Raw genomic sequence first — 20,790 nt, 5'->3', positions numbered from 1 at the left:
GTGAACATCAGTGTGCTGAGAGCTGTTCAAGTCCCAGCTTTCAATTCTTCTGGGTCTACGACCACAGATGCTGGAGCACAGATGATTCGTTTTCCCTTCAGGGCCGGTCATGCTGTTCTCCCCAGTGGCTGCTCCAGGAGTGCCCCAGAGTTCCAGTATCTCCATGTCCTCACCGATAGTTGGCATTTTCCATTTTGGGGGAAAATATTTAAAGGTGGAACTGTGGGGATGCTGGGAATAGAGCTTATTCTGTCAGCGAGTCTAGAGAAGGACATTCGGCCTGAAGGAGTTCTTACGCTCTGTTTGGCAGCATCACCTCTTTATAAACCCCTACTCTGTCACCCACTGACAGGCCAGAGACATCAGGGATGAGGCACCCTCCTGGTGACTGGCCACTCCAGTTTTCCCAAGGAGGGGAGAGGGAGAAAGGCCGGGCACATTTGGACTTTGGGTATGAGTTTCCTCATACCTCCATGCCCGCCATGTTTTCAGTCAGAATGAAGTTGCCTTTTCATCTACCCCAGGACGCTCTTCCAGAGAACAGGGAAGCTGCGGGGCACCACACGCTCACAGTGTGCCCCTGTGAGGTGTGTCAGGACCTCCCCTCTCCCTCATTCCCCTGGCTATGGAAAACTGTCACTTGAGCCTTTAGGAGAGGGTGCAGGGCATGTGAAACATGAGGTCCCAGCACAGGCTGCCATCTTGTAAAGGCTTTATTTCTACTTCATCATTGTCTCATACAGACTCTGAGGCACCATCCTTTGATTCAGTGTGGTACCCTCCTGACTTTTTGTAGTGCTTTTCCTTAAACAAGAAAACTTTGAGTAAACACTGCATATTGCCAGTTCATCGTTAACAATAATTTAAAAATGCCATTGCTGTTGTATCTCAGTGCAAGAGGACAATGATAAAAGTACAGTACAAGGGATTCACAATGTATTACGGTGGGACAGGTGACTCACACTTAGGCGATGGCGAGACCACAGCAGCAGTATGTACAGGCACCCCAGCGCTTCAAACCCAAAGACGTGCAAGTCGAGTAGAGTACGTGGATTATACAGCGAATTTGGTAAGCCCGGCTGAGGACTCTGTACCTTTTCAAGAATGCGGGCGTGTATCCCCTCACATAGAGAGGATGTCGGTCTTGTCAACTGGCTTCATGGCTTTTTCACTACAAAAAGTTCACTGAATCAGACAGTCTGAAGCATTTCAAAAATTCTTAAAAACCCAAAACACTGACAAAATAAAATTAACTTAACACACCCTAATTCAATGTGGAAATTAACCAAACCAAAGTGTAACAGTGCAAATTTAACAGAGAGGCAGCCAGTATCGAGAGCAAGGGTGTTCAGAATCTCTTAAAATGTACATCTTTAAAACTTTTATTGTTTAAATTTATTTATATCTTATCTAGCTTTTTTTGTTTAATATACTGTGTGTAAAAAAGATGGAGACAAAAATAGTTTTCTGAGCTATGAAAAAAATTAAGTTATTACAGGCACGTTTACGGTTTCGTTCTGGAAACATCTCAGGTTCACAGGTTGGACATTCAGCAGCTGTGTGTTTTTTAAAAAACATTCTTTGACCTTGGGAAAGCTAGATCTCTCCTTGTGGGCGGAGCTTGGTTGATGACGACAGTGTGGTTATGCAAATTACAGGGAATTATTCCCTGATAATCCATGCAAACTTGCACTCGTCACAGGTGTGTCTTCTCCCCGGGTGGCTCCTCGTCGCCGAGCTCCTCCAATGAGGCTGGGTCTCCGGGTGACTGAGCCGGTGAGGCAGTGGGGGAATGTGAGGCCCAACGGGACGGAGGGCGACGGTTTGCTGGTCTCTCGGGCCTGGAGAAGCAGGGTTCTAGGGATGGAGCTAGTGCGGAACAAGGTAGTTCCTTCAAAGCCGAGAGAGAGAAAGACAGGGTTACTCACACCGACAGGTCCTCTGAATTGGGGCGGGGGAGCGTGGGGTGTGACTCTCCTCAAATACACTTCTCAACAGACTTAAGTTCAATGCAATGGGTCGGGGCAACTTCAGAATGTTAATTCATATTTTGCTCCAGGAGAATAACTTAAAGTGTTAAGTGAAAAATTCAGCACAGATGATCAGTGACATAGTAATGAGAAGATAGCAAAGTATGATCAAAACATGGCAATGCAATGAGATGGGTTTTTACACAGCGTCTTCCAGATTGGGCTGGAGCCTATGGAGGTGGGAGAGCCACCGGTCACCTGGTCACATCCTAACCCAGTTGATCGCATCCTTTTGGTCTTCCTGAATGATCTAATAGCCACAGTGACCTGGCCCTAACAGGCCAGCCTCCCTACGCTTTGGTCTATTGGGAGGCCCATGAAGAGACCCATGATTTATCCAGCTGCATTAGCAACAAGACTCACCTTAAAACGAACTCTGCTACTGCTTATTCTAAGTTGACTGGCAGTGGGTTAAACAAACTCCCACGGCATGGAAAAAAAAATGCTGCAGGCAGAAATTTTAACTTCGTTCTGATTTTCTTTAATGATTCTTCCTTGCTGCAGCATTTTAAAAAAGTGGAAATCAGAGTGTGCTTGCGCTTGTCACAGGGATCCTACGCCCTCGGAGAACAGATCGTGCACAACACACTCAACCAGAGGGCCAACCACTTGTCGGACTTCTCAGGGGCCCGTGCTCCTTTCCTAGTGTTAACGAGTGTCGAGCTACTTAGTCTGCAGGACAGGAAGCAAGGATGCCCACACTTGGGAGCATGCCGGTGCCCAGAAGAGAGCAGTGGGGGCGTGAGGAAACGGTGGGTTCCCTCGGGGGGCAGAACCCGCCCCCACCCCAAGTGACACTCAAACGAGAAAAAGCTGAGATGGTAAGCCACTGTGATGAAGAATGACAGAGAACACAGGCGCTCAGAGCCTGTCAGGAAGGGCGGCAGAAGACCGACAGAGATGGGACAAGCAAGCGCAGAGGCCAGGATGAGGACGGTTTGGTCTGCAGAGCAGGGAGTGACAGCAGAGAAGAGACAGTGAGCTATGTTGATGAGCAATGGGAGGAGGAGGGAGGGCGGAAGGAGGAGCACGGCGTGGTCCTTCTGGAAGAGTGATGGAGTGAGGTGGTTCCCGCCTCCCCCGTGGGCCCAGTGGAAAATGGCTTTAACACTGGAGACGACTCTTAAACATCTCCTGCCTCTTTGTGACTCTGCGTCCTAGCAGAGGATGGGGAAGCCTGGATTAGCAAAGCACTCGGCTGATGGGAACCATGACAACCAGGAAGACCTCGCCCACGAAGCCCAGCCTGAAATAGCTGAGATGCAAATTGAGGGGGTTCAAAGTGGGGGAGCTGTCCTCCCCTCACCTCAGCCCGCGGGTGCACATGTGCTGGTGTTGCGTGGCTTGGGAAACCTGCCACTGCTTTGTCTTTTTCTGTCTCTGCTCCTGGTATTACGATTTGCATGTTGTGTTCTGTTTGTATTTTGTGTGTGTTGTGTAGTGTATGTGTGGGATCATGTTGGGTATGAGTGCTGCGTTGTAGAAGTGTCTGAGGGCATGTGGCGTGTGTGTGCTTTGTGTCATCTGGTGTGTCGTGTGCTGCATGTGCTGTGTAGGTGTGTGTGATGTGTGTTACATGTGTGGCAAGTATGTTGAAAATGGGGATGGCTACTACCATAGTTTTTTTTTCCCTGACTCCACAACAGCCCTTTTCCACCTGGTCAATGCTGGACCAGAACGGGCTTTTTGATTAGACCGTGTGAACCCCTAATAGGAAGAAGTGGGGGACCATGGGCTCAAGCATGAACTTTCTCTTTAGTAACACACCAGCATAGACAAACAAATGATCTTGTCCTTCCCTGAGAGGCTACTGCATAGGGCTGTGTGGCCATTTTATCTTGGGAGCACCTCCTTCATCTTTGAGAGCCAACCGCATTTTTGTATTTAGCACTCTTAAGACCTATGGGTGAGGTGGGTGGGTGACCAATTCTTGATCAAAGCTAAGATGGGATTTTTTCCCATGCCTCAATTCAGGCTCAGATGACAATCGTGAGGCTATTTTTTGGAACAAGGGATGGCTTTGTTGTTGATTCATCCCAACAAATATTTAATGAGTGCTTACTAGGTCACCTATGGTGATCACCTGGAAGGACAAGATACATTTGGATTTATTCCTCCTGGTGCGGTTGTTGAAAGAGAGAAAAGCCTCATCGCATTATGGTCACAGCTCATTATAGCATCTGGAGGTGTGTATGGGCCTTAGAATACCAGCGAGCAGGTACAGGCCAACTGGGAAAACACTGGGCTCACAGACCCCCACAGGCCAGCCCTCTGTGCCCGACACAGTCCCCTCTCCGGCCAATATCCCTTTGCCCCTCTGAAAGCAGAGAGCGGAAACGTTAGCAGAATTTCTTCACAGTGAGCACTCGCTACTCCAGGGAGCAACTGGGGATGTCTACGCCTGCCGACTGGCTCCTGAAGATGGACTCCAGGCCAGGGCAGGCTGGCGGCGGTCTCTCCGGACAGGGCAGATCCACCTGGCATGATTCAGCCTCATTTCTGAGTGTCAGATACCAACCCCGAATTACACAGAGGACCTTTCCAGACGGTGTGTGAAGAAGGTAGAAAGCACTTACGGCGTGAGGCAGGCAGGGCTAGAGTCCCCAGGGGGCAGTTAGTAAGACAGTTTGGTTCTGGACAGAACAGACAGAGAAAGAAAAGAAAAGCAAGTAGGTTGGAAAGTAGTTTTTAAAAAAGAAGAACAGTAAAGGTTTAAAGTCAACAAGTCTGGTGGCAGCTCCAGGGACAGCTATCAGGAGAGACGTGAGGCCCGCAGAAGCGGGCAGGTGCACGCGCAGGTACGCAGGCCTCTCTCTGCCTGGGTCTGGGTGGTCCAGCGCACAGAGGGACCCTCACGACAGAAGAGCAACAGACCTCTCCCTTCTGCTTTCTGTTCCTCCCTGATTTGCCCTTTGGCGTTTCACTTTTCAGAAACCCTTTGGCACACATAGGGATAGAAGCCACATGACTACTGTATTTGAAACAGAGGATTAAATGGTCTGTTTTAGTTGCAACGATCATGTGGCCACTGCTCTCACTGAGAAGTTCCCTTCACACTGTCCACTAGACACAGGAGGGAAGAATAGCACTGCATTTCCAGATTATTTTCTTCTTTCACACCACAACTCTCCTCTTAGCTTCTCTGCAGGGCAGAGCTGGTACTACAGCTTCAAGAGAAAAAGAGGATAAATATAACCATGGGGGCCGGGGGAGCAAGAAAAGACAAGGGAGATTTCCCGTTGTGCCCCACCCCCGCCAGGGAGGTCCCCTGATCGGGCATCCGAGCACGTGTTCAGGGAAGGGCCCACAGCCAGGCACTCGGGGCAGGCTGGATAATCAGCATTAGTCCTGGTGATTCTGGAATGAAAACCCAGAACTACTTACTACATAATTTATGGAGTGATGGGAAAGGGTTTCCAATGGGCCTAATACAGGAAGTCAGTTTAGACAAGGAGGAACTCCAGTGGAATCGAGAGCCAGCAAAATTCCAACAGAAAAGGAAAAGAGAGTCCACAACATCTAATCTCTGTCACTGGGCACTCTGCGCAGGTTCTGAATCCCCGAGCTTGGCCAATCATCTCTTTGGTAGCAAGCACACCCAGTGAGAAGAAAATCTAAAACAGACATTTACAGAGGCCCTGACTGGTAGGGGAATAGGCACAGTTCAGTCCTGATAAAACCATTTTCATGCCTCGAGGTTGTGATTTACATGAAGTGGTTGTCTTTCTACTATCACAGATTGCCTGGAGTGGTCACTGTAACTCAGAGCCCTTTTTGGTTCCTAAACATTAATTTCTCTTTAGTTTCTAATATTAATGGAATTAACTGCAGGCACAGCCAGGTAATGTTTTGGGACCGAGCCCTCATTTCACCGGATTCTTCCAGAGCCTTAAGAAGGTTAGGATATCCACCTAAATAAGCCCTTTGTGGCAGGAAAGTCACTGACCTCAGGCCCCTGGAGGGATGGGGTAACAGAAGCCCACAGAAGACACCATTTGTCACCGGAGAACACTCAACCATGGTATTCGTTCTTCTCAGCGTACTAAGCAGCTTTATCACAAAGACACCTATGTTCCAAACGTGGCCAGTATACTATCATTATGTTGAAAGAAATGGCCACTGCCATTTCTGTAGGGCACTGGCAATGCCACATGGTTTTGAGTTGACTGTTCCTGGGTGGGTTCCACTGGGAGCCACCAATTCCGCACCACCCCCCACCCTGCCCCGCACTAGGAAAATGTGGAAACACGCCTGCCTCGTCTCCCAACTTGGGAAGCCAGGGCTGCCTGGGCCATGGCGGGAGAGCAGGGCCGCAGCCCGGGGAGTAGGTCTCTCTTCTCTGACCCTTGCCATCTCCAGGAGCTGCCTGGAGAATGGTGATGGGTATCTGGACTCCACGGGGCTGGAGTCTGTCCATCTGGGCTAGTGGTGAGCGGGCCTCACCCTCCAGTCTGCACGCGGGATCCCCAACCCAACAGTGTCTGATGGAAGCGGGGACCGTGCGCCGCCCCACCACACCAGGCCCGCAGCCCCTACGCGTCCGGTCCCAGGAAAACCGTCAGCCTTTGTTTTGTTTCACTCACTCTTGAAGTGGAAATGCGGACTGTTCTTAAAATGGTGTGGTGTGGACATACTGTGCGTGGAAACACGTGAGATCAAAATTCAAGGCCAGCCCATCGGTGAATAATGTTAAGGGGAATGTAATAATAATTGCATAATAATCATAGGTGCTGGGATGGGTGGTCGTATATGGTGTGATGGTCATATGAAAGACATAAGGGGGATAACAGTAATCATCACATAGTAGGAAGGCAGGATTTTTGATCTTATCCATCTGCCTCACCCAGTTTTATGGCCAGGGAGACAGAGGACTGCTATTCTGTACTGAAGCCAGCACTGGAGTCCAGACCTCCTGGGATGTTCCACGTTATCAGCCTCTCTGGCACACCTCTTGTGTTGTCCCGGATAAAGATCTGGAGCACTCAGACAGCCCTGATGTGACTCCAACACACCTCACACACACACACATTTCTAGGACACAAATTCACACAGAAAGAGGACAAATTATAACCCCAAGTGAAAGGCCCAGATAGACGAGCATCAATCACCTAGACCAGAGAACCTGAGTCAAACCCTGAGCTACATCTTCAAGAAAAGATCACTGAGGACAAGAACATGGACTTTTCTTTAGGAGTAACCCAGGGCTTGTGTTTCTGCCTATCCAATTCTCCCATAACTCCTGCATCTTCCAGCTCCCAAGAACCCATTATGGATAAGGATTCTTGAAATCAGATGACCTAACAAAACCCCAGGTTTACACATCTTTTCTGAGCATTTAAACAGAAGAGCTGGTGGGGTGAGGGTTGGAATACTCAGCCTTATTACCTCGATGGACCCTGGTTCAACTTTGACTCTTTCTCCCATGTGGTTGTCACTGTTAAGACTTGGGGGCCCGTGGGGGGCGTGCCTCCTCTCCTCCTTTAAGGCATGCTCCAACAGCTTCTTGTTGAGGATCCGGGCTACGTTCTCAGCGAGTGTGTAACCAGGGGGAGCGGATAAGTCCTGCCTCAAGGGCGTGCTCTCTCCCCCTTCCTCCCTCCACGTGTCTGAGCCAGCCCCGATGGGGCTGGGGGACCGTCCTCGGGAACTGGGGCCTGTTTCCTGGCCTGGGCCCAGGTCTGGCCGAGGTTCTGCTGAGCGAGACCGACTCCCGGCCCGTGTCCCCTTCTGGAAGGGGTCCTGCACCACGGGGCTGTGGTCGATGATGTTGAAGAGGCTGGAGAGGCCATCGTTGATGGCGGTGTGCACGGGGCTCTCTCTTGTGGTGGTGGAGCGGGCCCAGGCTGACTCGCTGCACCCCTTTGGGGCTAGCCCCAGGGAGGTCCTGCTATTTGGCTGCTCAGCTTTGGGGAGGGGCTTCCTCTGCAGCTTGGGAGACCCGTACTTGGGGGAGCAGCATGTGCGTTCAAACTTGGCCTGCACCTTCTCGATGGCGGGGGCCACCTGCCTGCTCCTAAGGCCACGGGAAGGAGATGACGCGGGCGTGGCACCACCCCCTGCCTTTGGTGTGAGACACTTATGGGGGCTGCTGGTGATGGTGCTGCCACGCAGGGCTTCGGTCTGCAGGCCAATGTTGATGGTCTGCACGGTCTGTGTCCCTGTTGTCCGGGACCCATTGGTCTGGCAGGCCATGTCCTTGACAGGAGGCTTGGCGGGACTGGAGCATATGGCGTTCCTGACGGAGAAGGCCACCTCCTTCATGTCATCACTCATGTTCTTGGACATCTGCAGACTGTGTAGTGGGGAGGCTAACCCCAGAGGGGTGCAGAGGGAGCTTTCCAGGGGGTGCAGTCCACCCTCCACATAGTCCCGGGGGTGTCTGGAGGGGGCACAAGGCCACCTGCTAAGCACGTGTTCTGAGGGACCCCCCTTTGCGTCTCCAGCACCCCCCCTAGGTCTGCTCGTGGGAAATGGGCACTCGGGCTCTGACCGGCCCTTGCCCTCACCCCCGGCCACCACGATGCTGTCCATCCTGCGGACGGCGGGCGGGCTGTGCAGCACCCGCACGCCCGCCTGCTCGGCGCACACGTGGCTCCGCAGGGGCTGCTTCTGGCAGTGCTCTGGGCTGGTCATGGTGTCCGTGGTCATGGTGACACTCGTGGTGAGGTACCAGGAGGAGTCGGGGAAAGGCTCCGCGCTGGCCTCATTCCCTGCCCGCCCCCCCTCGGTCCTGTCTGCCCACGGCTCCGGGGGCCTCTCCTCCCAGCTCTTGCTGTTGAACTCCTCGATGTACTTCAGGTCGTCCGGAGACAGGGGCGGGGTGACGTCCTCTTTGCTGTTGGCAGCCGGCAGGCCCTTCTCCGGCAGGAAGGGAGAGACGTCCATCAGACGCTGGAACTCAGACATGGAGGACACAGACACAGCCCTGGGGAAAGTGGGAGAGAAGAGGGTGTCAGCTGCCCGCCAGCCGAGAAGCGTGCTCACTCCCGCCCCTGACCCCGCAGCTCGTGCGTCCCGCCCCCGCGCGGCCCGACTGTGCCTCAGTCTCCATCCGCCTCCACTACCCGGACGCCTTCCAGCCGCTCGATGTTCTCTGATCCTGATCCGCCCCCGTGCGTGTTCAACGGACTCTTCATGGCTCTGGAATCGTTCCGGGAGCCTCGTAGGAGTCAGAGTTTCATACAGGCGGCCCTCAACTACCTCGGAACGAGCAGGAGGCTGGGCTCTGGGCGCTGGTCAGAGCTAAGCTCCAAACCCACTTTGGAATGCTTTCATTTTGGCCTGTGGTTGCTCCAAAGCAAGAAGGACACCTGGCTGACGAGTGCCTTCAATCCCTAACCCAAAAGAGTTTCCGAATCCCTGGCACTGAGGCAGGTGCTCGCGCTACTGACGGAAATACAGCCCCGTCCTGATCCAAACCTCGCAAATGGTGTGCACCAAGGGGGTCGATACCACAACATCACAGGTATAATCTGACATCCTGTTCATCCGCCGGCTTCATCCTCTGCTGGATGAACTTCTGGTGAAGTACCATTGACCCTTGAACATCACGGGGGTTAGCTGGTTCCATTCCCATGTAGGTGAAAATCCACGTACAATTTCTGACTCCCCCCAGACTTAACTACTCATAGCCTACTGTTGAGCAGAAGCTTTATCCAGAAGATAAGCAGTTTATATAACTCATACTTTGGGGTGTGTATTAAATACTGTATTCTTGTAATAAAATAAGCTAATGAAAGAAAATGTTATTAAGAGAACCACAAGGAAGAGAAAATACATTTACAGCACTGTACTGTATTTACTGGGAAAAAATCCGCATCTAGGTGGACCCGTGTAGTTCAATCCGTGTTGTTCAGGGGTCAACTGTACTAAGGGTCATCCCCAGAGGCCAAAGGGAAGATGTGGAGCAAAGGAGGGAAGTGGAAGGTGTGACAGGTGGGCACGTGATTTCCAAATACGACTTCCTACAGAAACTCCATCCTGCCCTGCTGAAATCCACCACCAGGGCTCAGGTCTTCCCTCCCCACCTGCTCCCTCCTGTACAGCCCAGCCTGTGCTGTGTTCTTGCTCCTCCTGTATTCTTGGATGAGAAGAAGACGCCTGCAGATGCTCAAACACATGGGAGGGTGAAGAGGTCTGAGCTGAAGGGACAGCCATGGTCGGGTAAGTGCTGCCTGATGGACGTGGTTTTGGATGTAGATTCATGGATAATTAGTGCTTTCGTTCCATGTATTTCTAGTTGGTATGAATTTCCCGACTGCCTCCTATAGGCCAGGGCAGGCACCATATGAGGTGCTGGGGATTCCAAAATGCTAAAACAGGAGGTTGCTGGAGCGCTTAAGCAGCTTGTCAACCCGCTGGACCCTCTGGCAGGAAATCGCTCCTGTCGGGGTGGAGGCAGGGGCATATGCAGACTCACTCTCTCTGCAACGAGACCACTTTCTCATAGGACATATTCCCATCTGCGCACCCCAAACAGAAGTTTAAATACTTAGGGTTTCAGACCGGCACAACCGGGTCCTAGGAGCGTGCATGGGCCACTCCACTGCAGAAGCCATTAATGATGGTGAGGCTAGAACTGGGGTCTGTGTACCACATGGACTGGCTCACAGAACCGGCAAAGACCTGGGTACCTTTGCCCTCACCCTGGGTTGCCACCCTGGGGTAAAAGACAGAAGGCTACAAATGATACCAGTCGGCTTTCTATCTTGTTCTTTCTCACTAGAGGCCAAAAGTTAGTGATTTTTTGTTGTTGTTAGAAATAATCTACAAACTCTCCCATGGGCTGATGAAGAACAGCAAGCTGGCTACAACTAGCACTGAAAAGAAAAAGAAACAGGAGGGATGGGTCAATTTATCATAGATATGAAGCCTTCCAGTAAGTGCAATTTTTCTCTTCTTGCCTCTAGCCAAGTCAGGGAGTTGCTGAATTAATAATGAGCTTCCCGGTGCCTGGGTGGCTCAGTGGGTTAAGCAGCTGCCTTTGGCTCAGGTCATGATCTCAGGGTCCTGGGATGGAGCCCTGCATCAGGCTCCCTGCTCAGCGGGGAGTCTGCTTCTCCCTCGTACTCTGCTGCTCACTCTGCTTGTGCTCTCTCTGTTAAAGAAATAAAATTAAAAAAAAAAAAAAAGATACGCTTCAGAACGTTGTTCACTGGGGACTGGAAATGCCCCGTAGGTACTGAAACCCCAATCCTTTCCACATTTCTTGGACATGGTTCGTCTGAGCCCCGTTTCTGCCCACGGAGGAACTAGCCTCAGAGTTAAGCCAGTGCACCGGCCTGGGGCCTTTCGGTTCCCAGGCCTTGGATGGATCTCATGGAACAGAGGTGATGTAGGCAGAGAAAGGGAACACATAAGCCTTAGCAGTGGCCAAAACAAAACAGATACAAAACCAGGACACACTAGAAACGTGCCAGCGCATGAAGGCGCACAGAAGAAGGTATTGGGGGGAAGACAGGAAACTGATAGAACCAAGAGGAAGAAGGGGATAGTGAGGACAAAACGTGTACTTTCTTGCTTAGACATTTTGATACGTACTTTTTTTTTTTTTAAGATTTTGTTCATTTATTTGAGAGACAGAACACAAGTGGACAGAGGGGCAGAGGGAGAGGGAGAAAGAGATTTCCCGCTGAGAGGGAGCCCAACACTGACCTGAGCCAAAGTCAGACGCTTAACCAACTGAGTCACCCAGGGACCCCTGAAATGTAAGTTTTAATATTTCTGATATTGTGTTATTTAAGTTTTAATTTAGGATTAATTTTTCTAAGTATGGATGACTTTTGAAATTAATAGCAGCAATAAGATAAAAAATAGGGGGCGCCTGGCTGTCTTAGTAGAGTGTACGACTCTTGATCTTGGGGTTGTGAGTTCGAACCCCACATTGGGTGTAGAGATTATTAAAAAAATAAACTTAAAAAAAAAGATAAAAAATAAGAGCTACTAAGTGAAGAGTTCTGTGACGATAGCTAAATTTTGTTGACCATTTACTCTGTGTCAGGCACTACTCTGTTTTATGTGTAGTAACACATTTAAGCTGTGAAGAAATGGAAACACCTTTTGTTTACAGATGAGGAAACTGAGGCACAGGGTGGTTACCTAACTCATGGCTGACGAGAGCAGATGTGCATTTGAAACCAGGCTCTGGCTCTTGAATGCAGCCCTGGACTGTCTGAGAATGACCAGACAAGACAATGCCTGAAGGACAGAAACACACCATAGGTGTTTTGGATGGTTTGGGATGAACCCAATACCGGGCAAAATGGGAAGGAGACAGTAATTCATGGCCCCGAAGTTCACAGGAAAACCAGGGATGAGGAGATCTGGAAACAGCGAACTGCCCTGAGGATAAGTTTCCTGTGGTTTCACATCCTGAAATAGCATGTGTTCGTCTATAAAGAAAAAGCATGTGAGTGGGGATGGGGGGAGTTGTGTACAGGAAATCTTTCCACTCAGTTGTGTTTTCAATGTTTAAATATAAACAAATTTGCTTAGATGTGTCTTTTCAGGTATATCCTATCATACAAATGACCTAAAATGGATGACAATGAACATTGCCAATATCAATCACTTTGTATTTACTTTAAGGTTTATGGACAGGAAATATTTTAATTAACTCTCCTGGTAGAACTTTAAATGCACAGTATATAAAATGTCTCCGAGCACATCAAGAGGGAGTCTTTCCAGACTAAATGAGAAGTGAGGGGTTCCTGTGGACTGTTCAGAAACCACTAGACACAACATTCCTTTATATACACGATACACAATTGTAACTGTTCTCACCATGACACTAACACCCACAAGAGTACTGCGTCTCCCTGGCCTTTCTATGGCAAATAATCAATAATAATAAAGCAACTACGTACTCAGAAGTCTTACTTTAAGTCATTCTCAAGACAGTGTTACCACAGGTTCTGGTGCCAAGATAGAATTTTAAGACAGAGAGGTTTTAATTTCAGTAGCCAACTATTGTTTTCATCAGTCTTACTTACCTTTGAAGATTTCCTTTGTGATTTTCTTCTTCCTACAAAGAAGAAATTAGATCATCTGAATCAGTTAATATGGTTGCCAGGCCCTTTCAATGTGCTAAGTAATCTGTTTTTGAGCTTTGGCCACAGGAAAATCCCATTTAAAATGTACACCGAGGCCAAGTTTTGGTCAGGAATGCTCCTGCCCCTCAGCCCTTTGAAGTATAATAATAAAACCAGAACCACAGTGTGATGAGAGGTTGGAGCTCCGGCAGTCCAGGGAGGAGCCCATGTGAGTGAGAAAAATTGGCTATATACTTCGTCGTGAAGAAAGTGCTCTCCTGGGTTTCCATAAAGGAAGCTACCTGTGTGAACTTCAAAGCTGGCTTTTGTCATGACCCGAATACATCTGAATGTGTGTGTGCTCCTGTGAGAGAGAGAGAGAGGAGGAGGAGGTGGGAGAAGGGAAGATGCGCACTCCCCCCCGCCCAACTCCCCCGGGGGGAGAGGAAGGTGGCAGCTATGTCCCTCAGTCTAAGCCTCAGTGTAAAAGGTGATGCAACAGCCTCTGGCTTGAGCACTTCTGTTGTGAGCTTTGCCATGTGGAATCAGAGGCAAGCTTACAAGGACGTCTGCTCTGTGGCAGCTCAGTATGGGGCTGTGGACTCCCAACCCCGGTTTGCTTCCTCTCTGCTGTGCAGCTGCACCATGGGAATTGCCAGCAGATCAAACAGGATGGCATCCTGGTGATGTCATGCCACCTGGCGCACACTGCCAAGAAGGTATTTGACCTCACAGACACCAGACTGAAGTCTAACTGGCCCCCATTTCAACACTACTTGACACCAACTCTTTGAAGTCTGCCTTTGGACAGGTTAAGTGACAGGTACAGCAGCTGTTAAACTGACTCACAGGTAATGATTCCTAAAATCCAACCCAGTTTTAAAACCCAGTTGCAGAAGGGCACCTGGGTGGCTCAGTCGGTTAAGTGTCTGCCTTTGGTTCGGGTCGTGATCCCAGCATCCCGGGATCGAGCCCCATGTCGGGTTCCTGGCTCAGCAGGGAGCCTGCTTCTCTCTCTCCCCTCATTGTGCTCTCTCTCGAATAAATAAATAAAATCTTTAAAAAAAAATAACAAAAAACAAAAACTCAGTTGTAGAAAGGGCATAACCAGAAAAACCTGACATTGTGCCATGGAAATCTGAGCCCAGAGTTGAGCTTACTGCATTGTTGATCTAATTTACACACGGTTTCTAAGTGCTGGATTTTCCCCCCTTTGCAGAGAATAAGAATTTATAGCACGTCATTGTTTAGTGACACTTAGCATTTCCCAATGGGAGGTACCTTCTTTGGAACAGATTTGTTTCTGTTACCAGTAAGTGTTAAGAATCAGAAGGCTGCGGTGATTTAAAGAGAGGTTGCAGACCTATACTTCCCAGAATGAAAGATCTCTGTGTGTTTTCCTGGACCTGTTCATGGGCGAGACCAGTGTCTCCAAACCCGAGACATGTTTGCAAAGTGAAAGCGAATGCAGCTCGCCCTAGGAATTTGGGGTCGGGACCACCAAGCAAAGATCTTGGCACTCTGAGGGTTTCCTGCCTACTCAACCCAGAGGCTGCAATTTGCAAAACCCGAGCCTGCCGGCCAGACGGCCAGCTCTCCTGACAACCCCTTGGTCCTGCAGCAGTTAACCGGACCCCAAATCCCAGGCCAACCTGGGGAAGGCAGTTCCTGAACTCCCGCTGGGGCCCTCGGGCTGGAGGCTCCTCTGGCTCGTCATCCAGAGACAAGGCGTCCAAGTAGAGGTTTTCCCGTGCTGAACATCTGTCCGATTCCTTCAGCTTGGACAGCGGCCGGTCTTCAAACGGGGCGGAGTCGGTGTCCGTACAGGGCCACACCCCCAAGGGACGGGGCATTCGGGGACTTCCCTGGTGGGCAAAGGGGCGCATGTTGCCTTCCTTTTGATCACAGAGGAAACTGCCACTTCTCCGGGGACTGTTTTCTTTCTGCAACTTGAGGGTTTTAAAAATGAAAACAATGAGCCTCACTTTTCTGTCTGTTGGTCTCCCTAGACCACTGCTTCTCCACAGTTTGGAACTACATTTGGGTCCATCGGAAAGACTGTAAGAAGTCAATGGTCTTAAAGTTCTGACCTTAATTTCAAAAGTAACACAACATTACAGATGCTTTTATTAAAAAAAAAATCACAATTTTATCCAGCCTGGAAAATGCATTAACCACACACATGAGCCTATTTCCCATTAAGTTGTATCATTTCATATCTATATATATCATATACACACACATATATATCACACACATATATATCATATACACGTATATATCATATACGATACAACTTCATGGGAAATGGTATACATTTATTTTTAAAAAACTGACATTGTTACATGACATATTTAGAACTCTTTTTTATACCTTTAGAACTTAAGGCACACTCACTGGGAAACCATCAGTGATAGCAAACTTCTGAGGGGAAATTTGATTGTCCTAACTAGCAGGGTTTCCTCATTTTAACACTATTATTCCCAAATCATTTGGAAGGGGTCCCATCCGTAACCCAAGTGATGAATTGGGTTGTAACCACTGGGTGTCAAAAACAACTCCTAACTTTGCTCGAGGGGATTACAATTTAGCTATCAAGTTAAGGAAAGATCTGGACTGACTGAAAAAAGAAAAGTCACATCCTATAGAACCGTAGTTGTTTGCCTGACTTGGGAAAGGCAGGAAGCAATAGTGGGGAACACACAGGCACCCCTCAAGTGAGGAAGGCCTGAGTTGGAGCCACTGTTCTGTGCCTGGCCGGCAGAAGAGACGTCCCCAGAAATCCCCAGCTCAGTGTCCTCATCTGTAAAGTGGGGACCTCACAGCTGTGAGGGGAGGAGTGCAGGGGCCACACGCAAGGCGAGCCCAGCAGGGCTCACTCTTCATCCGTGAGACCAGCACTGACCTCCCTGGGATCTGGGTGCACAGACACGCCTTGTTGATTTATGGCACTAAAAGGAACTATGTGGAGCAACTGAGGAAGGAAGTCAACGTGAAATCACAGGGAAAGGCAGGGAAATGGCGAGCTGGGCTGATGCTGCCTCCCTGGAGAAGCCGTAATGGACTACTTCTCCCCAGACTCTCCAGAGCTTTCCTCACCGCCTTCCTTTCGAGCCGTGCACACAAAGCACAATGTAGGGCTAAGGAGACTTCCACCCAGGTATCCCTATGATGGTCTTTATTGGGTGACACATCACACACCCCACCATGGCGGAAGCTCTCCTGGCTAAGAAAGTTACCTGAAGGGCGGAAGTGACATCTGGATTTTTCAAAGAAGAGAGATGTTGAGTCCTCAAGGGCTGATATGGCGCCGGGAAGTTCTAGAACTCCCCCGGAAGGATTAATTTATTTTTTAACTGAGACTCTTTCACAAACTACACCTCTGTGTCCCAACTGAGGCCTTCATCTAGGAGCTGGAGGTAAGTATGGCCTGATCATAATCAGGAACCAAGCCATGTGAAGTAATCTCCATTATTAAAAGGACTTCTACTCAATTTAAGTAATTTCTGATATGGTGGATTATCTTCATTTTCTGAGGAAGATGGAAATTCAAGCAGCCAGAGCTTCAATGTTAGAGTCTGAGGCGGGGTCAGAGTTGAATTAGGGAACAAGCCAGTCACTCTGAGTTTCAGCAGCACGGCCCCTCTGATCTCTTCCCATCTCCCCCCACCCCAAGGCACAGTTTTTCCCAATTCTCTTAAAGATACTAAATGTTTTCTTTACAACACCAACAAACAAAAAACAACAACAAGGGAACGCTTTTTATTATGTTCATCTGATGCATGTCAACGCAATTTAGTTCTAACACATGATCATCTCTAAGCTATTCTGGGCAAGGAATTAAAACGCAAGAATCACAGTTGGAGCTGTAAATGTGCACTGAGGGTGTGTGTGAAGAGGAGGAAAGAATGACTAAGGAGGAGGCTTTGAACGAGCACATTCTAACTCAGCACAGGGGGAGTTCAAAAATAAACACAGGCGGCCAGAAGCAATGCTCACTAAAGCTGGTCAGTGTTAGGTTTCCTAAAAATGAACTGGAATGGGTTTAGCTGGAGGGTATCTGCTGCTAAGATGCCTCTGGGATGTTGTAATAGAATAATGGGTCCTTAAAAGGATTTTCCTAGGACAGTCATTTCAAACCAGCCACCGGAGCCCACTGTACTTCGAATCCTGCACTAGAACAACTTTTAATGCAAATAGAGAACTGAAAAGACTTGCATTTCAAATAATACAGGAAACAATAAGCCCTCCACCGAGTCACCTTACCTGAACTGGTCCAAAAAAAAAAAAGGTCACTTTGTGAATGGGTTTTAAAAGAAAGGCCTTTCAGGCTACAGAGGTAGTTGATTTAAGGAAGTTTCTGGAAGGAGACCAGAATGACGCATGGTTTTCCCTTTAGGTCTTTAGTACAGTGGAGAGTCCTATATCATCTGCATGTTAACTGGGATCTTAATTCTAAGGAGAAATGTAGTATGACTCCATAAAAGTTAACTATCGTCCAATCAAATCTGGACTGTGACAAGGATTGCTGATAAGATAGATGACATGTGTTATGTGACCTTAACTGCATTCCCACAGTCATCTGTCATATGAAATGCCTCATGCAACGCAGAAATTATGTAGGAATTTAATGACACCAGACAAGTATGAAGCATGTGTTCTGAAAGTGGAAAATGGATTTAGTGTTACTTCCTTCACCAACTGTATTAGGTTATCACAGTCAAGGTTACGTGGCTCACCAAGTAGTCAAATATCAAGAGCATATATTATGAAGAATGTTCACCTGTATTTCTTATTTATCTAAGGAATGTGGAGTTAAAAATTAAATGAATGATAAACGAAATCTACACACACACACACACACACACACACACACTCTTTGGTCGATTTCTTCTTTTCCAGAGAATGACTATAACTGCTTCATTTAATTTTCGGGGTTGGGCACCAAGATTTATAAAATCTTCTTTTAAAATGCTGACTATTTGGGGGAAAAGGTTGGATTTATTTTTGAAAGCCACAACTGCATATCTGAAGCGTCATTCATTGGCAGCAAATCTTCTTCTAAAAACAGTGGTGAGATCATTGTGCAAAGCCTGTGGGATCCACCACACAAATTTCAGGAACAGATGAATGCCTGGAACCCACGTGTCTCGAATCCCTTATACTCAGAGACATCAACCTTGAGGACTCACATTGTGAGGCTGTCCGCTTGGCAGAACCACAGTTGTTCTGACTCGGAAGACAGATGTGAACTGGAAATGGGGTTCAGCTCACACCCAATCTTACCCTTCAAGATACAGTCTTAAAATGGGGCCACTGCTCCTCCCCTGGTCATTAACTCCTCAAAAGTTGACTATCATCAGATGTCCTACTACTTTTTCCTTTCCTAGGAACTCCTCATTCCCAAAAGTAAAAACCCTAAAAGACTTGCTTAAATTATATCCAAGCTGTGACAAGACCACAGCTAACAGGCTAACAGGCAAAGGGGACCCCAAAAGGGCTGTGGCAGGGATTGTGTTGGCCTTACTGTGCCATAGGAGGGATGAACACGGTGAGGGCTCCTGGAAGGGAGGCCAAGGGGGACCCTCCCTGATAACAAGGTGCCTGGCATTTCTGAGACACTGGTTAACCAAAGCTAGATGTGATAAATCAGTGACCCCTTTGTGAGAATACGTGCTATTTCTGCCCCTGCAATTTCCACCTAACCACTGATCTGTTCAGGAGAGCACAGGCACACAGGGGATTCAATACAGAAGATTCTTCTCAAATGATGCATTTCTAGGCCAAACAGGAAGTGGCCACCTTTCTTTTGCTATACTTTGGGGAATTCTGAAATGAGCCACATCAAAGACCAATATAGTGACTCAGTTGGGTGAGTAATCAAATCTAGGAAGGAGGTCTGCTCCATTCTATCTGCAGTGTGCCTCCTTCTCAACACTTTCTGAGCCAGAGAATCCTGGCTTTTTTTTAGTCCATTCTCCTTCTCTCCCTCCCTGACAGCATGCAGAAACTAACTTTGGCCATTGCACCGGCATAACGTAGGTATCACGTCTGGGGACGAGAGAGCACATTTTTCAAAAGGCTCCCACGTCAATGCAGGTGGTATGGATATTTGTAAGAGAGTAATAAGGTTATTTGTCCTGAACTCTGTTTCTTACTGATTAATTCATTTCCTTGAGATCTCATAAATTTATAAGTGGGGCAAGCCGAAATAAAAAACAAAAATAAAAACAAAAACCATATATGCTATGTAAAAATCCAGCCACAGAAGAAGTCTAAAACTTCATCAGTTTAATATTTAATCTGTGCATCACTCGGGCATGACTAGAAACTATGCAAACGGTCCTGAGTCTGACGCAATGCAGAGAATGACTCTCTGGGAGGTAGAAAAACAACTCCCCGGCTCCCCCTGAATTCGTCTGGGTGTTTGAATTGTTTGTTTAGCTGAAGACAATGAGCTACCAGCCCCATCCCCGGACTGTGGTCCTCCCTAATCACAGCTCAGCAATAATCACAGGTGCAACCAGCCTCATTTTCAACTTAATTCAGCGATTTCTTTCCTAATGGACAGCAATTCCATTCAAGTTGGAGCAGCCACTGTGACCACATCTTTAGTGCTAGACTTAAAAGGTAGTTTGCTTTTTGGCAGGAATCACCTTAGAAGTCCTGACATAACCTCATGTTTCAAGTGTAGTCTTTAAATTCCTTCAGAATATTACCCACCCCCACGAGCCCTGACCAGAGACATACCACATATATACACACACACAAGGAAGTTACCTACAAATTTAGCACTAAAAAGATCTGTGTAATGCAAGGGCTGAGTGTGGGTCACCAATGCTAGAAATTCTGTGATTTTTTTCCTCTTCCTCTAGACGCCATGAAACATTAGCCTGATTTTTTTTTTTTCTTCCCTCTAAGGGCTCTGATTTCAGTTTAGTTATCTGTACTCTCTTCCCTGTTCACTGGTCCCGGAGTACTCCCTTTACCTGTTCTATTCTCCACAGGAGCTCCTTCTTCTGCTGCTCCCACTCCTGCCGGTCTCTGTCTAGACGGTCAAGAAGTTCCACCTTCTCCCGGTTCCAGTTCTTCTCGCTGTGATGGATCTGCCAGCGCAGGTCCATGACCAGGCCATGACTGTCGGCAAGGAGCTTCTGGTGCGTCTCCCTCTCCTTTTTGAATGCTCCTTTGCTGTCAGTAAAAGAGCCTGCTTCTCCCAAGTTCTTCTCAGTCTTCTCTTCCAGCTGGCAAGGAGAAAGGACTTAGACCTTAATCCCTGGAAAATCTTACATGAACAGGTGAGGAAAATCTCACCACATTTGCATATTATCCTTGGAAATATGTTTAAGCCAAGATTTGACCAATCCCACGGGGGGGGAAATTTTTTTCATTTTTAAAGCCCTAATTACGAACATTTGACATAGTCACACAAAACATAAAGCAGTGAGTCCACTTAGCTTCCTGTGGTCTGCTTCTCAGCTCCACGTCCTGCCTCAGTTACCATCATACCTTGCCTGTCCTTCTATAGAGCTCTCTGAGGGCAGGTCCATATCTGTCCCTAAGTCCTCAGCCCTCACATGGAAATGAGGGATGGACCATCTACAATAAATATCCATTAAACATCCTTGAGATCAAATACCAAAATAAACAAATAAGCTAAAAAATTTCCATCTAGACATACCATATTCCAACTGCTGAAAACCAAACAGGAAACCTTAGAGGCGGACAGA

At 48.2% G+C, this 20,790-nt stretch overlaps 1 protein-coding gene across 9 annotated transcripts in view; it reads right to left on the bottom strand.

Moving 5' to 3' along the window:
* Positions 1-698: 698 nt before the first annotated feature.
* MTCL1 (microtubule crosslinking factor 1) overlaps positions 699-20,790 on the bottom strand; it is a 124,917-nt gene continuing 104,825 nt past the window's right edge. For 6 of the 9 annotated variants that reach the window (XM_047697221.1, XM_047697224.1, XM_047697226.1 and 3 more), the window contains 5 exons: positions 20,050-20,304; positions 14,713-15,009; positions 13,022-13,053; positions 7,416-8,955; positions 699-1,891 (listed from right to left, as the gene is read on the bottom strand). In XM_047697221.1, the coding sequence (XP_047553177.1) occupies positions 1,697-1,891; positions 7,416-8,955; positions 13,022-13,053; positions 14,713-15,009; positions 20,050-20,304 (2,319 nt within the window). In that variant the 3' untranslated portion in view covers positions 699-1,696. Of the gene's footprint in view, positions 1,892-4,606; positions 4,664-7,415; positions 8,956-13,021; positions 13,054-14,712; positions 15,010-20,049; positions 20,305-20,790 lie in introns of all 9 variants that reach the window. The other 3 variants (XM_047697227.1, XM_047697229.1, XM_047697230.1) reach the window with 1 other exon arrangement.

This window comes from Lutra lutra, chromosome 12, assembly GCF_902655055.1.
Source record: "Lutra lutra chromosome 12, mLutLut1.2, whole genome shotgun sequence".
NCBI lineage: Eukaryota > Metazoa > Chordata > Mammalia > Carnivora > Mustelidae > Lutra > Lutra lutra.
The sequence above is the reverse complement of the archived record's forward strand: the minus strand, read 5'-3'. Positions and strand labels throughout refer to the sequence as shown.